Here is a 13,034-nt window from a genome sequence, read left to right on the forward strand (position 1 = left end):
CTCAGAAATCAAGGGGCGCCTTTCCTAAGACTTACACTTAATCTCTATATGAGATCCATAGATATTCGAATATTTCATTAACGTTCTCTTTTATATCTCAAACACTGAATTAGTAAAAAAGTTGAGAACATAATTTTCTTCTTTGTAATAGATCATTTAAATATGTTATAGTATATCTTTCTTGTAGTCACTTAGTCTTACGGAATTCTAGGACGAGAATTCATCTGGTGGAATATCTAGCTTCGTGCTATTACTTGAGGTAACATTACTTGGAGAAGGTGCACCATTCCTCGTAAAAGCTAGTGTTGATTATGTGCCGAGCATGCGCGGAAGTGCATAAGAATATAAGTCGGGCCTACCTGCGGTGAAAAGCGAACCCGGGACATTTCGATTACAAATCAAGTCTACTAATGAACTACACCCATCTTACCCAAAGCGACGATTTAGTTTCACCCAACGGCTATAAAAAACTAGCCGAATAAGTCATTCGGAGGTTGAAATATACTGCTGCTCTGATAACGTGTCTCGCGTTATGCATTTCGTATCGTGGTGTGTTGATTCGTCGAGATTGTTCAGTGTTGCTTGGGAATCTGTGTGTTGATTCAACGATATTGTTCGTGGCATGGCGTGTTGATTCGGCAGTAGTGTTTGGAATTGCGTGGACAAGTTTGTTAAGGACCGTGCTGTCACTTGTGAAAACATATATATATATATATATATATATATATATATATATATATATATATATATATATATATATATTTTTTTTTTTTTTTTTTTTCTCGCACTTTCTCTCCCTTGTGTGGCGACAGAGTAGCCATACCGAAGAGATCTTGTGTGAGCGGTGACTACTATGTTATTTTGATTATTTAATCGGGGTTTGCTTGTAGGGAAAAGTATTCTCATACTAGGTTCTTCTGACAAACGTCTGTACAGAGGGACCTAAGACACTCGAGGATAGTGTCTTGTAGGTATTCAAGTTTTTTCCATTAGGCATTCAAGTTCTCTCCCTCTTTTATATATAAGCAGATATATGTAATAGATGACTGTTATATGTTGGCATTATGACTAGAATGTAAAGAAGTCTAATTAAATTTTTTGATTATTGTTTTCATATGAAGAGCTGCCATAAGTTTCACCAAATGACATGATGTCATCAGTCATAACGTTATATATAACACCATGGATGCACAAATTATTGGACGGTTGTTTTTATAAATGAGATTTGGAACGTACACAGGAGGGAGGTATCTAATGAATCTATGTTCGCTTGATTTTTGAATGGAACAAAAGGCTGAATGTTGCACCTAACTTAAAAAATAAATACATCCATTCATAAATTACTGAGCAAATTTTTACGAAATTTGAAACCTATATAGTATACATGAATGGGGGTTTAATTTTTTATAAATTTTTGTTGCAGGTGGTATTGTCCCCTACGACATCCGTCACTACTCCCCGGTAATCCTGCTAGTACACATATATACACACACAGACTGGATGACAATTCTCTTTTCTTTAATTCCAGACTTGGTTACTATCGCTCATTTTGAGTTCAGCTTGGTTTGGCAATTCATCATGAAGAGACTGACACCGAAGCAGCATTTGCAAATTGTAAATGATCTGATCAATTTATTGAGAAAAATATTTGATGAACGAATAATTTCACGAAAGGGCACGTCAACTGAACATCTCATTTGTGCGATTTAACCCCATTAGATTATTTTCTTGGAGGATATGCAAAGTTCCATGTTTATGCTGATAAACCAGACACATTAAACAACTTGGAAGATAATATTCAGCACGTTATTGTCAAAAATACAGCCTAATTTTATGTGTAGAGATTGTGAAAATTAGACCTTTAGATTACACCATATATGTGCAAGTCGCAGGGGCCATATTTGTTGTTGGCAACCATCCATCTCAGGAGATGATGTGTAGTAGTGGAACTACATAGCATGGGCAGGGTGATATTGGAGGATAGTTTGTTCTGTGCAGCAATCTCCTCCTCTTTGTGAAGCCAGAGGATCCAAGGGAAAAACAGAGTTGATACAGCTTGGCTCTAACTGCTCTGCAGGAGTTGCCAGTGATGACAATATATAGTCAATTATTAGGGATTCTATTTCCAGATTTCCTTTCCTGATGGGATAATCCCACAAGGCAACAGAAGTTTTAAATCAGTTGCCTTCTCTTAGACGAGCTACCATCCAAAGTTGATGAGTCCCACTTGCCCAAAGTGACTGGTTTTAAGGCTCCAGTGGTCTATCTTTGCCCCTTCTCCCAGTTAGTATAAACAGTTTTGCTAGGCTTAATATGAAACATGAAAAGGCCAGGAGCAGGACTTGGTTATCAGAGGGTATTTCAGACACACCCACGAGGGTATTTTTTAGGGAGACGAAACTTATCCTTACTACCACACTCGGTTATGACAACCTCTAAAACTATATATATCGCTAGATTCAGGCACTCTGATGAGTCGTAGATGACGAAACACGTGTCAGTGGATAATTATACTTTAAAAATAATATATATATATATATATATATATATATATATATATATATAGGGCTCCCTATATGGGGGTACCAAATTGGTGAAAGGGAAAATTAGTCCCAACTTGCATTTAGGTAAAAATGCATTTTCGTAAATAATTGAATTCATTTAAGACGTATCACAAAAACAAAACAAATAACACACACACACACACACACACATATATATATATATATATATATATATATATGTAAAATTGTTAATATTTATTTTTAAAATGTTATAAAGATTAATAGAATTATCATAGTATTTAATGCAAAAATTTAATTATATTCAACCATCAAAATAAAGCAATCATTCTAAGTCAATGGGTTATAACTTTTTCCCGTCGTCAAAAAAATCTAGTATATACATAATTATACACTTACACATTTGTGAATATCCCCCCCCCACCACATAGTGGATAAAGTATGAATATACCTTCTCCTGCTGAGTAGTTGCTTCATGAATGTATCTTTCTCGTTCCTTTTCAAGTTGGTAAATCAGATTCCGTTGCTTTTGTGCTTCATCTTTGTGGTTGCAGATCTCTTGTTCAAGATTCCTCTTGTTTTGCTCGTGATATTTCACTATGTTCAAATCCTTCTGCCGCTGATTCTCAGCCTTCAGCCGCTCCTAAGGAAGAAGAAAAACAAGTACAACATACTTTGATTATATCAGTTATAACAAATTTACTCCAGAGAATTAATCTAATCGTCTTGCATTTGCAGCATCTCAATCGGGTTATTGTTCATCATCTTATGTTTAATGATTGACTATAGTAGCCGCCAACAGATTAGATTTATACTTTTAGGATTAACAAATGGTTACTTCCATTTAAATTACTATATGCCGACAGACTGCTTTTTTGTTTGTGTTTGTTTTCTTTTTTTGATAGTGTTTGATTTTAAGTTTTCTTCAGAGTCACATTTTATTCAAAATCGCTCCAGACAATGACATGAAGCCACTTGATGCAAGTAGCTAAAAAAAAAAAACGGTAACAAAAATAATCAAAATATTTGTAGAAAGTATTTTACTTATGTTGTTGAAAGTATTGGAGTTAATGAAAAAGTTTTTATGGATACATCAAACGAACGATAAGATGAAGCAATGATATGCTTTGTTTGCGTACTATATTCCTTTAACCTCTTGTCCTGATCAAATCACAATCGAATTTTAAGTTTCAAAATTCGATTGTGATTTGACCAGGACAAATATTAAGAAAATTGTTACTGCTCTGACGAACTCTGAGCACCTGTACCCTTCCGATGACAATACTGCTGACAAACCCAACAAGCAACAAAATCCCACCCCTACACAGTAGAGATTATTAGTTGCCGTAGAGTCTTCTACTCGAATAGCTTTTTCCTTTGACTGGCTGCACTTTGGAATTCCCTCCTAGGCCCTTGCTTCCTTGACTCTACTGACATGCAGAAATTCAAGTCTAATATGAGCACTGCCTAACTCCCTGAATGGTATCCCTTCAAACCTGGTCCCAAATAGTAGCTCTATCACGACGAAGTGGCTCTGTGCCTTGTTTGGGGTGAAACGTCAACAAAAAAAATAAAAATTCAAGTTTTGTCATTTTTCTTTTAGTAGTTTTATATTAGAAAATGAAATCAGGGTTTGGGAGGAACTGTTTTTTTAGACCAGAGTAACCCCATTTGTAAAAAAGAAAAGCATCAAAATCCCAAATGTTGTGGAATACGAAACTTTCTGTTTCCATCGCGAGTCTGATACTTTCCAGATATGTCTTGAGCATATCTTATAACAGAAAAGACAAGAAAATGTTAGTCATTGTGTTGTGCTTACCATGTATTTTCTTTTTACTCTTTAACGCAATAATGCACAATCTGTTATTAAACAGAAACAATGTATTTCTGTGTATAATTTTATATCTTACTTAGCTTGTTTACTGTCTTTATAGTTTGCCGTAGACAAACTATTAATAAATGAAATCTCATATTCTTTGTGGCTTTTGAACTTTCTTTTACTTGTCAGCACTTGCAGTATTATCAACCGATGTATGATGATTTTAGCAGCTTCCAAGTGTCCATAATTATTTAATTTTTCTACACTCACGTTACTGAACTTGTATATTAAATATATGTGTGTTAAAATTCGCGATCTGTTGAAGTTGTCTTCCTTGGACTGTGTGACGGGTTAGTTCCCTTGCTTTATGCTTTGAGGACATGGTCTTTTTTCATTGAAAAAAAAACAGTTTGAGTAACTTAGAGTTATTTCCATTTGACCTATATATAAATGAGTTAATTGATGTTCTTAATGTCGAAATGTAAATAAAGACAGATTTTTTTATTACATTTTCACCCCAAACAAGGCAAATTGCCACTTTGGTGTAGGGGGCTACTATCAGGGGCAACAACTACTGGGGTACTATGTAGGGATTTGGGCAGCAAGGTGTATCTCCTCTTGTATGTGGGTTAAACGATAAATATGGTTATATGTTATTTTTTTTTGTTGCCGTCGGTACATTCTAGAGTTTGAATCCTATTTAAAACATACAAGGTATGTTTTATTTGATTCCTAACCTTCATAATCAACCCTCGATACATATCAATACATATATATGAGGTACATTCAATAAGTTTCCAGACTTTTTTTGTAAAGACTGATTATCTTATCTACTCAGCATTAGCCACATGTATGCATACATATATATATATATATATATATATATATATATATATATATATATATGTATGTGTGTGTGTGTGTGTGTGTGTGTGTGTGTGTGTGTGTGTGTGTGTGTTTTGGGGGAAATATAGCTTTCAACTATATTTTACACTTCGTGTATACCAATTCTTTTACTTAAGAAGCCCAATGTTTGTTAACTATACCAGCAGAGCATATACAAATATATACATTTTTTAAATTGCAAAGGAAGTAACTGATTAATTTTCTAATGTAGGTTAGTTCCCTTTGACTACGTTGAGAAATGACGTTGACATAAATAAACAATTATTTTCTATAATACAAATAAAGTTATAAATAACTCTAAATAACTTATACTAAATAATAAGATATTATTTAAATAAAATTATTTTTTTTTAATACATATTTATTTATACTTTGTAACTATTAGGAAAATACTCAACAGTTTAAGGTTTTACGAAATTGTTTTTAAATATGGGAGCGTCGTTTATATAAACAATATGGCTACCATAAAAACATGATATACGGTTTTAAAAAGTTATGAGTTGGTTTCGTATCCACAATCTATAATAAACCTATTGTAGATATAACTCAAATAAACACGATATAGACGATTATTATTAGTTGAAATAGAAGAAAATTATTATATGATAAATTCATTTTTAGATAAAGAACCATTTGGAAACACTATTTCACCCATAAGAAAACTAAATTTAAAATAGATTTACCTTTAAAAAGAAATGCCTGCTAAATGTTAATTTTTCTATAGAATTTTTTTCCGACATTACATGGTTATGCCTATTTCTTTCTTAGTAAATTTCTTGATTTTCTTACGAGTATGTGCAATGAAAAAAATTCAATATTGACATAAAAATAGTGATTGTTTCTGCATAATGAAACAGATCTGTAAAATGTACGGAAGTTTTGATAAATGGACAAAAATGAATTGGTAAGATAAATAAAACCTTTGAACTTAGAATGTAGTTATATTGTTATTCAAATACACACACACACACACACACACACACACACACACACACACACATACATACATAATGTATGTGTGTTAAAATTCGCGATCTGTTGAAGTTGGTTTCCTTGAACTGTGTGACGAGTTAGTTCCCTTGGTTTATGCTTTGAGGACATGGTTTTTTTCCATTGAAAAAAGCAGTTTGAGTTTGATGTTCTTAATGTCGAAATGTAAATAAAGACAGATATCTCCTCTTGTCTGTGTGTTAAATGATAAATATGGTTATATGTTATTTTTTTGTTGACGTCGGTACATTCTAGAGTTTGAATCCTATTTAAAACAAACAAGGTATGTTTTATTTGATTCCTAACCTTCATAATCAACCCTCAATATGAGGTGCATTCAATAAGTTTCTAGACTTTTTGTACCTTGAAAATTCAGTATGTTATTGCTATACATCTTATGAGATGACTGACCAATTTTTATGATTTCAGGTTCAAATCAACAGCTACAGGAGGAATTGGAATAGATTCTACTAAAGCCTGATTGTCACAGCTGGTGAATTTCAAAAATGTACTCTGGATGTGAGAACACTTTAGAAGAACAATGTGCAATAAAATTCTGTTTTAAACTTCGAAAAATGTCACGAAAATGTATAGAATGCTTCAAAGTGCTTTTGGATCATCTTGCATGAATTGAATATCGTTTTTTTTTAGTGGCATATGGGATTCAAGGAAGGCAGGGAATTTGTGTCAAATGATAAGAGGTGTGTGAGAAGTAAGGAAATTAGAACCCCAGAGTTGATTGGTCAAATAAAGAATTTCATGGATAAGGACTGTCGTGTGTCTATAGAGAACTTGCACAGAATTAGTTGCAAGGAAGTGAAAATGGGGAAGATTTGCGTCAATGCACTAATCTACAACTCCATCCTTGTCACAGACTATTTGACCAAGATGGGCATCAAAACAGTTTCTCATCCTCCCTATAGTCCAGAACTTGCTCCCTGTAACTTTTGGTTATTCTCTAAGCTCAAGGAAAACTTTAGAGGCTATCGTTATGAGACGATAGAGGAGATGAAAGAGACTGTGATGAGGATCATTGACAAACTCAAACAACAGGACTCCCATGGGGCCTTCTAGAAGTTGTTGGAATGGTACAACAAGTGCATTGCAGCCGGAGGAGATTACTTCAAAGATTATTCGATTTTCATGTGTGTATAATAAAATAAAATAATAAAAGTGTTCATACAAAAATTGTCTGGAAACTTATTGTAGGCACCTTGTAAATATATATATATATATATATATATATATATATATATATATATATATATATATATATATATATATATATATATATATATCCTGGACATTTTTAATGTGAAACAATGGGCTTAATTTCTTAGTGTAAAGTTTCTGGTGCAAAATTAAAAAAGAAGAAACCGTTAGTCAAAATCAAATATCAATTTGTCAGATGCAACACTATAGTTGTCTAACGTCTTGAATCTAACTGGCATTTATTTATACTAGCATGGATACTCGGCATTGCTCCGGTATCGAGAGGTGGTATAGTCAGACTAATGAGCAACCAACCTTCAACTCTAAAAAAAAATATAAATGAACTTTCGTTTGAATCAAAATAGCAGAGAGCACAAAAAAAAATTAGTTGCATTAGCCAAGCTCGAACCTGTAATGCGAGAGAGGAAAAGGGTGAAAAAAGCAAATGCATTAGCTGTCTCGCCTATGGCACATTTGTGACGTCATGGACCTTCAAAATAACATTTTTTAAATGATTGCGTGAATGACTTTCAAAACTGTTCACGCAAAAACTCACCCTTCCTGGCATAAAACCCAGTTGACTAGCACAGAATTAAACTTTTGGCCAATTTTTAGATGTTTGTCATCTTAGAGATCGATCTTTCTAAAGATCCTAATTTCATCATGGTCCAATGCATCTGTCAAAAGATTTTGTAGACATACAAACACACACATACCTATTTTACCTTTTATATATTAGATTAGATTATATTAATTGAAATGGATGCCTCTCGTCTTGGGGAGGCTCCATGTTTTGACAAGCTTCTGGGTTTGACCTTTACCCCTGATCTGAAATGGAACACGTACATCAAGTCTGTCACCAAGGTCGCTGGGAAAATGGTGGGATCCTTCTACCGTTCCAGAAGATATCTCACTACTGATACAACTTTCTATCTCTATAAAAGCCAAGTACGTCCAAAGATGGAGTACTGCTGCTACATCTGGGTAGGAGCTGCTAAAAACAGCCTATCCTGCCTTGACAGAGTACAAAATAGACTTTGTGATTTGGTGGGGGATGCCCTTTTCTCTTCCCTGCAACCTCTCTCCCATAGAAGAGACGTTGCGAGCCTGTCTTTGTTTTATCGTTATTTCCATGACAAGTGCTCGTCTGAGCTCAAATCTCTGGTCCCCCTCGCCAATCTTTCACGATAAATACCTGTCTAGCTGAAACCGCTGTCAATAGTTTTCCCCACTCTTTATCTGTGCCTAAATCAAAACGTAGATTCCATGAACAAAGCTTCTTTCTTAGAACTGCACATCTGTGGAACTCCCTTCCATTTGCCTGTTTCCCACCGACTATAACTTGAATGTCTTCAAGTCCAACATAAACAAATTCCTGATGAATCGCCCCCTTTAAGTAAGACATTTTAAAAAATTTCCAATACTATTGATTACTACGATACTATTCCATTGATTACTGTACACACAATAATCCTTATCCCCGAGTGGCTTCCGAGCCTTGATAAGTGGTAACCACCTTGTAAAAAAAAAAGAAAATTAGGGTTTGTTAATCACAGATGATAATTATCAAGCAATTACACATTAGAATTAAATTTTCTTTTTTTTAATTCTTATTCAACCCAAACAAGACACAGTGCCAGTGTTTACTATTTGGAACCATATCTACAGGGATACTATGTAGGGAGTTGAGCAGCAACATGTCTGTTCATATTACACTTGAACTTCTGCATGTCAGTACAGTCAGAGAAGCTGGGAACCGGAAGGGAATTCTAAAGTCTAGCAGTTTGAGGGAAGAAACTATTAAAGTAGAAGGTATCTAGGGGTCTCAACAGTGTCGGCGTGTGATTTGCTGCTTGTCGGATTAGTCAGGTTAATCAAGGATATTTATGCTGAGGGGGCATGAATGCTACAGATTCGTCAGAGCAGTTTCCAATAAAATACTTGTAAAACAACAAGAACTGGAACACAACATTTCGGCAATGTGGCAGATGTTGGAGTTTGGTTAATATTGCAGAACCTAGTAGGTTGGGGACTCTTTTTTAAACCCTGTCTAAGAGTGAGAGACTAGTAGCAGATGCACCAACCTAAATCTGACAACACCATTCCATGCATGGGCGAATGGTGACTTTGTATATAGGATACTCTTAGGTGTGAGTGATTTTCTAGCATGGTAGAGATAACCCACCATTTTTGTAGCAATGTCTTCAATGTATTTGTTCCAATTCATGTTACCTGTAAATGTTAAGCTGAGAAGTTTGAAAGAAGAGCATATTGTTAGTCATGGAAATTAGTGATTGAGAGAGTTTTCTTGTAATTGTTAAAGGAAAGAAGCTTAGTCTTGGCAGCATTAAATGTTACCATCATTTTACGTAACCCATTCCACTACAGACTGGAGATGTTCTTCTAAGGTTTCAGCTTTAAATATGTCCTAGCATGAATAATATGCTGAAAAAATAAAATGAAAGAAATCCTAGTTAGAATCAAATATCGATTTATTAAATGCAATGCTAAAAATGTCTAACATTGAGAATTCGATTGATTTTCTTTAGCTTTTCCAATTATACATGAAAATCATCAAACAATAACACCTTTGAAACATTGATTGAAATCCATTGGCAATCAAATAAAGACCAATAAGCCAGTAATGGAAATTCCAGATGTGAAATAAATCACTTTATTCAATTCCGCACACGATTAATTAAGTTTATCACATTTTGTATAAAATTGCAGCAAAAATTCTTAAAACTTACAAAACAAGAAAAGGAATAAAAATACCTTTTTTAGTGCATCTCTCTCTTTTGTCAAATTAACAACGGTTTTATGATCTTGTTCAGCATCTTTTCTCATCTTTTCCATAGCTAAGGAATGATGCAAAAATACCACAATAAGATACAAGAAAACAGAGATCTTCATGGTAAAATACAAAAAAATAAAATACTAGAATAAGAAGAAACGTCCATTGTAGATTTTCCAGAGAGTACTCTCTCTCTCTCTCTCTCTCTCTCTCTGTATATATATATATATATATATATATATATATACTAGCATTTCAGCCCGGCGTTGCCCGGGTGTTTGGATGTGTAAATGGTAGTAGGAAGGCAGGTTTGAACCCGTACTGCAAAGGAGGAAAAGAACGGGGGAAAAAAACTGACATCTATGCTGTTACGACCACCGCCAAACCAAAAGTGATATTTTTTTAAATTAAGGCTAGACAATCGAAAGGAGAGGATGACTTTAAAAAATATCGGCGAAAATCGCGATCCCGCGCCTCCCGTAGAAAAGTGCCCAGTTTAAGGTGAAGATATTAATGTTTCCAGGCAATTTTTCGATATTTGTCGTCTGAAAGGTTGAACTTCAAAACGATACTGATCTTGAGAAAATCCGTCGCCTCTGTCGAAAGTGTTGGGCAGACATGCAAACATACATACATACATACATACATATATACATTTATACATTGCTAACTAAAAATTTTCGACCCAACCTAATGAAAAAGCTTGCCTTATCTCTGAATACCCTTTATGTAAAATTTCAAATGTTTAGACCAGAAATTGTCTGAGTAATTTGGTAGAGACCGCGGAGGTCAATTTTTTTTTTAAACTTTGACCCCTATTATGACCCCATAACATTTACTGTTTGGGCTCAAATCAAGTTATCAAGTTAGATTCATGTCCAAGGAAACTATATCTAAAATTTCAAGTGTTTAGACCCAAAATTGTCGGAGGAGTTTGGTAGAGTTCTCAAATCAAATCGTTGAACTTTGATCCCTTAATCGCCAAATTTCTGGCCGAAAACCGATCACATAGATTTTCCCAAATCTCAGTACCCTGTATATCAAATTTCGAGTCTGTAGACTTAAAATTGACAGAGTTATTGCGTAGGGAAATGTACACACAGACAGACACACAGATAGACACACACACAGACACGTTCACTTTTATAGATATACTAGCAGGGATGCCCGGCGTTGTCCGGGTATTAGGAGGTGTATGTTGAGCAAAAAAAAAAAAAAAAGTGGTCAATTTTTTTAAACTTTGACCTGACCCCTATTATGACCCCTAAAAATTTATTGTTTAGGGCTCAAATAAAGTTATTAAGTTAGATCCATGTCCAAGAAACCTATATCTAAAATTTCACGTGTTTAGACCCAAATTTGTCGGAGGAGTTTGGTAGAGTTCTCAAAGGTCAAACCGTTGAACTTTGACCCCTTAATCGCCAAATTTCTGTCCGAAAACCAATCACATCGATTTTCCCAAATCTCAGTACCCTGTATATCAAATTTCGAATCTGTAGACTGAAAATTGACAGAGTTATTGCGTAGGGAAATGTACACCCCCCCCCACACACACAGGCACTTTTACTTTTATATATATATATAAATAGGTAGATAGGTAGATATACAACTGCGTCACCACTTATCAGGGCCCAGTGAGATATCTATTGGAGTGGTAGAATGATCCCACCATTTTTCCAGCGACCTTGGTAACGGATTTAATGCACGTGTTCCATCTCAGATCAGGAGTAAAGGTCAGACCCAGAAGCTTGTCAAAACATGGAGCCTCCTCAAGAGGAGAGCCATTCATTTCAATTTATGCCAGACGGGGATCAGAGCGTTGATGATATGAAGATAGAAGCTTGGCTTTAGAGTAATTAAAATTAACCAGCCACTTCTTTCCCCATTGCACCATGTGCTCCAGATCGGAGGAAAGATAATGAGTGAGAACTTGGTCATTTATGGCCTTTGAAGTGTTGCCATAGATGGTAGTTTTGTCAGCATAAATGCCTACGAATGATCTTAGGATGTGATTTGGGAGGTCATTGATGTAGATCAGGAGGAGAGTTAGGCCCAGGATGGATCCCTGAGGGACTCCAGCATTAATACTGTGAGCGTCTGATTTCTGCCCATCAACTACTACTCTTATGAACCTATATACTACGTATATAATATTAAAAAAATTAAAGAAAAGATACGTAGGGAATAAGTAGAGGACTATGTAGAGTTAGTTCTTAGGCGGTAGATAGGATGTCAAGGAGGTTAGGTGATTTCAAAGTTATGTATTTTTAACAAAATTTTTTTCTTTTATTATCGTAATTGATACACATTTTATGTTTTTTTTTTTTTTGCAGAAGCATTAAAATTTTTTAAATAAGGTTATTGATAGTTTTTAATTTAAAGTACGTAGTTACAATTTGTAATATTAAAATACTTGTTATTTATAACATCTTATTTTAATCCAACTTCATAATTAAAACAAATGAAAAATCTGTTGTCCTTTCGTAATGATTTTATTTATTGGCCGACATACGGAAGAACTTTCTTAAAATAAATAGTTTAAGTTTATTTCTGCTACTTAATTTCATATGCCTTTTTTATTTTAAATATTTTTTGCTACTTTCTTTATTCTTTTTATGTTCTGTAGCATTGACTTAATTACTAACGTGTGAGTTTTTTAATTTTAATGTCAAAACGGTTTGAAATAATAAATGTTTTGTTTTGGGATTTTATTCTAACTGGTAGAAATAACTGGTAGAAATAACTGGTAGAAATACGTTTAACCTCTTTAATACAACAAAATTCCTTTTTC

The 13,034-nt window shown here is 34.3% G+C and overlaps 1 protein-coding gene across 1 annotated transcript in view; it reads right to left on the reverse strand.

The window, feature by feature from the left end:
- Positions 1-13,034, reverse strand: part of LOC145245771 (cilia- and flagella-associated protein 58-like) — an 89,763-nt gene that overhangs the window by 31,153 nt on the left and 45,576 nt on the right. Inside the window, exons 9-10 of the mRNA XM_080107379.1 lie at positions 10,225-10,307; positions 2,974-3,165 (exon numbers count right to left, since the gene is read on the reverse strand). Of these exons, the coding sequence (XP_079963505.1) occupies positions 2,974-3,165; positions 10,225-10,307 (275 nt within the window). The remainder of the gene's footprint in view (positions 1-2,973; positions 3,166-10,224; positions 10,308-13,034) is intronic.

The sequence above is a fragment of the Euprymna scolopes genome, chromosome 23 (genome assembly GCF_053919585.1).
Source record: "Euprymna scolopes isolate OS-2025 chromosome 23, ASM5391958v1, whole genome shotgun sequence".
NCBI classification, from domain to species: Eukaryota; Metazoa; Mollusca; class Cephalopoda; order Sepiida; family Sepiolidae; genus Euprymna; species Euprymna scolopes.